General features: G+C 49.0%; 1 protein-coding gene across 6 annotated transcripts; it reads left to right on the top strand.

Moving 5' to 3' along the window:
* Window positions 1–2,244: 2,244 nt before the first annotated feature.
* LOC139001979 (elongator complex protein 6-like) lies at window positions 2,245–3,059 on the top strand. Of its 6 annotated transcripts, none has more exons than XM_070403465.1 (3): window positions 2,262–2,314; window positions 2,465–2,776; window positions 2,924–3,059. In XM_070403465.1, the coding sequence occupies exons 1-3, from the start codon at window positions 2,262–2,264 to the stop codon at window positions 3,057–3,059; spliced, it is 501 nt and encodes a 166-aa protein (XP_070259566.1). The 6 variants fall into 6 exon arrangements, with proteins under 6 accessions (XP_070259563.1, XP_070259560.1, XP_070259566.1 ...); XM_070403464.1 differs by having other exon boundaries at window positions 2,286–2,400; window positions 2,463–2,776; XM_070403462.1 differs by having other exon boundaries at window positions 2,245–2,776.
* Window positions 3,060–4,964: the final 1,905 nt, after the last annotated feature.

The raw sequence follows: 4,964 nt of genomic DNA, 5'->3' as shown, positions 1-4,964 counted from the left end.
AGGTCAGCGTTCAACCACTGAGACATACCTGGCTGGGCTCTATTTCATTTTTACTCAAAAATGCAGTATCTTTTAAATTTTTAGTTATCTGCTAAGATGGTTAACCTTGGTTTTTATCAACTTGATAAAACAGTGTTGTTTTATAATTTGTGTGTGATTATTGCAATATTTAGAGCTTCTGTACTTGTTTGCATTATCTGTTTTTTCATGCTGATTTTTTTTCATGTTGTCATAGCTACTCACCCATCCCACTTATCTTTAATTATGTGTGAAATAGGGCACTTAGAAAAGCTGACTATGAAAATAAATAGTTCCCGGTGCACAGATTCGTGCACATTGAAAGTGAAATAATTAGAAGAAATACTTTAATATTGCTATTTGGCCTTTCACCCTCAGCACTTGGGAGCTGGGCAGAGCCCCTTTGTCCCCCACCTCAGCTGGTCACACCAGCCTTGGACTGGTGCTACCCACTCTCCTGCTCCACCCTTCCACCATGGTCCTGCTCATGCTCGAGTTGGAGCCCATTGGAGCAGCAGCTCCTCCACTGCTGCCTGCTCCAGCGCCATATGGCCAATGCCCACCATGTTCCATGCCGCCCCCTGGTGGTAAGCACACGCCATAGTGAGCGTCAAACTCCTGGTCTCCCTGTTGAACTCCCAGTCCTGAACTACCTCTAGAGGGGACAATTTGCATATTTGACTTTTATTATGTAGGATTTGAGGTTTATGGGTAATCTTCCCCTGGGATGATTTTTGTTTGCTTCTTCCATATGCCTCTGGATAGTAGCAAACCAGAATAGATGTAATCAAATTCCAGGGATGGAGTTTGGGGAACTCTCCAACGACTTACATCAGGGCTACATTCTGAGCTGTTGCAGTCATATACCTAGAGTGTAGTTCTAACATTGCCATGTGAAAGCACAAGGTCACAATGGGGCCCCCATAATTGAAAGGCCAAAATTGTGCCTGCCTGGCCTTGAACATCATCAAAATCCTTGCTTCATGCCCTATTATCTCAGTTGGATTGGGAAATGCCCCTAGGGTAAAAGTGGCCCAAGTTTCCAAAGTAATCAATTTACCCAGGATTGCTGAGTACTTCATAATCATGGCAGCTCCCTTGCCTTTGGGCTCGTGCTTGCTTGGTTTGTTGTTGTTGTTGTGTGTGTGTGTGTGTGTGTGTGTGTGTGTGTTAAAAGGTCTGAGTTACCTAGTTCACATTGCAGTAAAAAATTAGATGTTCTCCACATAAAATATTTATTGAATTCTAGTTTCTGCTCTGAAATTTACTAGTTGTTTCAACCTTCAATAATTTATTTGTAGTCCATGAGCCTGCTCCCTCATATATAAAAAGGATTTGAGCAGAGTTACATAGGGCCCTGCAGTTCAGTTTCTACCTGATTAGCACAATTTACTCTAAATCACTGAGTAGATTTTAGCCTAAAATCACAAAGAGAAGGATTACAGAATGCAGTGACTTGCTTTTCTTGTTTTTCCCATACATAAGAGAACCTTCAATATTTTTTTAAATTTTGTTTTATTGCTTAAAGTATTACAAAGAGTATTACATATGTCTCCTTTTCCCCCCCTTGACATTCCCCTGGCCTCCCCTACCCTCAGTGTCTTATGTCCATTCGTTATGCTTATACGCATGTATACAAGTACTTTGGTTGATCTCGTACCTCCCGCTACCAGGCCCCAACCCTTCCCTGCCTTCCAGCTGTAGTTTGACAGTCTGTTCGATGCTTCTCTGCCTCTGTACCTATTTTTGTTCATCAGTTTATAATGGACTTTATTATCCATAAATTAGTGAGATCATGTGGTATTTTTCCTTCATTGACTGGCTTATTTCACTTAGCATAATGCTCTCCAGTTCCATCCATGCTGTTGCAAATGGTAAGAATTCCTTCTTTTTTACAGCAGCATAGTATTCCATTGTGTAGATGTACCACATTTTCTAATTCATTCATCTGCTGATGGGCACTTAGGCTGTTTCCAGATCTTCGCTATGGAGACCCTTCAATATTGAAGGTGTGAATAAGCATTTTAAAGGAAAAAATGAAGGAAAGCTTGCCAACAGATTTGCTAAAATCTGCTTTTTCTTTCATGGAGCCACTGACTGTCATCATGGATGTCAGTATTGTCAGTCTAAGGACTCCATTAGTCCTGTCTTTTCTGAGATCAGATAGAAACAAGTAGAGGACTGAGATCATTCTGGCTATAAGAATCTTAGGGCCGTCCAGGACGCTGCTCCGCGAGCTCGGGATGTTCCTGGAGCTCAATGACCTCCTCAATGCCTCCCCGGACCGGGCGGAGCCGGGGAAACTGACTCTACTCTGTGATGCCGAGACCGATGGCAGTTTCCTTGTGCACCACTTTCTCTCCTTCTACCTCAAAGCTAATTGTAAGGTGTGTTTTGTGGCCCTCGGTCAGTCCTTCAGTCACTACAACATTGTGGGACAGAAGCTGGGTGTCAGCCTGACCACGGCACGGGAGCGCAGGCAGCTGGTCTTCCTCGAGGGTCTCAGGTCAGCGGTGGACGTCTTCTTCCGGGCCGAGGGCGAGGCACATCCCCTGCAGTTCCTCAGGGAGGCCAAGGCCGCCAGCCTGCAGCCGCTGTATGAGTTCGTGCGGGAGGCCCTGAAGCCCGTGGATCAGAGGGAGGCTGCCTGGAAGAGCCCGGTGCTGCTGGTGGACGACCTCAGTGTGCTGCTGAGCCTGGGCGTGGGGGCGGTGGCCGTGCCGGACTTCGTCCACTACTGCAGGGCCTGCGTGTGCTGCCGGCTGCAGGGAAACAGAGTGGCCCTTGTGCACGACAGTGGGGACGCCGAGGACGAGGAGAACGACGTCCCGCTGAATGGCCGCAGTCACCAGAGCCACCTGGTCCTGCGGGCCGAGGGCCTGGCCACCGGCTTCTGCAGGGACGTGCACGGGAAGCTGAGGGTCCTGTGGAGGACGCCGTCGCCGCCCGCCCAGCGGGGTCGGAGCCTCACTTTCCAGTACAAGATCCAGGACAAGAGCGTGTCCTTTTTCGCCAAAGGAATGTCTCCTGCGGTTCTGTGACCCGCGGGGCAGACGGAGCTCCCAGGCGGTTTCCTCACGGAGGGTGAAGCATCTCCACCTTCGCAGCCGTGTTCCCAGCTGGACTGCGCCCAGGGATGAGTGGACTGTGGCGTGTGCCCTTGTCCCACGTTCAGAAAACACGTCAGGAGCCCGCACCCTGCCCCTGCCGAGACAGCTGGGTGAAGGGGTCCTTACACGTCAGCCCGGCCGTTTCCGCTGTGCCTTGGAGCCAGGGTGGGTCTGAGCGCCGGCAGGGACAGTCCCGCTGTGGGCACCCTCGGGGACAGAAAGGGCTGTCCTGGCTGCCATAGAGGGCGCCCCAGGCGCCCCACATCGTGGCTCCGCGGGCATCTCACAGTTTCCACCTTTGTCTTGCAAAGGTCCTTTCCCTAAGCCCAGCGAAGAAGCAGTTTAGGAGGCGTGAGGCCCAAGGAGGCCACACTGGCTGACCCACCCTCCTGGGAAGGGGAGGGCTCCCACCGGTTCAGCTCGGCTCCCCCTGGCTCCCCCTGGTTCTGTGGAGAACGCGGAGGTGCTGCGGGGAACGGGGAACAGGCGGAGAGAACAGGCAACGAGCCATTAAACCAGTTCGAGTCGCAGGAGAGAGCAGTGGTCCCCTCGCTGGCGTATGAGCTGCCGGAGCGGAGCTCGGGCGAGAAGGCGTGGTTTGGAAGCAGTGCCAGTGCCAGGCCTTGGAATGCTCCTGCTTTGTCTCTGAGGGCCTCTTAGCTCCTCAGGGTTCAGAAATGTCTTTTCCTTTTTCACTGCCTGGAAGGGCTGTTCCTTTTTAGCTTAAAATAACTTCTAAGTGTTCCTTCACTTTTGACTCATTTAGGATTCCTTACGGTCTTGTGCTTTGTCTCCGTGCTGATCATGAAATAGCCCGGCAGTACTGACTGAAGAGAATGTACTCTGATTTATTTACATGGAAAGTTTCTAACATTGAGCCTCTGTACCGTTCACCTATCTAGGTGTTGAAAGGTTAGTGAATCTGTGCTCTCAGGAGTCTTCAGTTTTTTCTATCGATTTTAGAGAGAGAAACATCGGCTGCTTGTTCCACTTATCTGTGCATTGGTTGATTCTTGTTTGTGCTCTGACTGGGCATCGAACTCACAACCTTTGTATATCGGGACAACGTTCTAACCAACTGAACTACCTGGCCAGGGCCTCAAGAATCTTTTTTGAAAGGGTATTGTGCCCGCCCTGGCCGGTTGGCTCAGTGGATGAAGATTTGGCCTGTGTACTGGGGGTCCCGGGTTTGATTCCAGCCAAGAGCACGTGCCAAGGTTGTGGGCTCCATCCTCAGTGGGGGGCGTGCGGGAGGCAGCCAATCGATGATTCTCATCATTGATTTTTCTATCTCTGTCTCCCTCTCCCTCTCCCATCTAAAATCAATAATATATATATATATATATATATGTATATATATATTAATATATTTTGTTGATTTTTTACAGAGAGGAAGGGGGAGGGATAGAGAGTTAGAAACATCAATGAGAGAGAGACATCGGTCGGCTGCCTCCTGCGCGCCCTCTACTGGGGATGTGCTGGCAACCGGAGTACGTGCCCTTGGCCTGGTCGAACCTGGGACCCTTGAGTCCATAGGCCGGCGCTCTATCCACTGAGCAAACCGGCTAGGGCTAAAAAAAATTTTTTAAAAAAGGGTTATTGTGCCCACTTATCCAGATGACTTTGACCAGCACTTTATCAAGTTCTATAAAGTGTTCTTCAGAGACTTTTCCTCATTTTTGAAAACTGTGGTTGTATATTTTTTTATTATTAGATTTTTAAATCTTTATTGTTGCAAGTATTACATATGTCCCCTTTCCCCCCCATTAATGTCCTCAACCCCCCCCCCCCCCGTCCCCTGGTTGCATAATTTTATTAAAACTAATGCAGAAATTG

The sequence above is a fragment of the Myotis yumanensis genome, unplaced genomic scaffold (assembly GCF_028538775.1).
Source record: "Myotis yumanensis isolate MYYU_CA2020_CCGP unplaced genomic scaffold, mMyoYum1.0.hap1 SCAF_2, whole genome shotgun sequence".
NCBI lineage: Eukaryota > Metazoa > Chordata > Mammalia > Chiroptera > Vespertilionidae > Myotis > Myotis yumanensis.
Note: the sequence above shows the minus strand (reverse complement) of the source record. Positions and strands in the feature narration are given on the sequence as shown.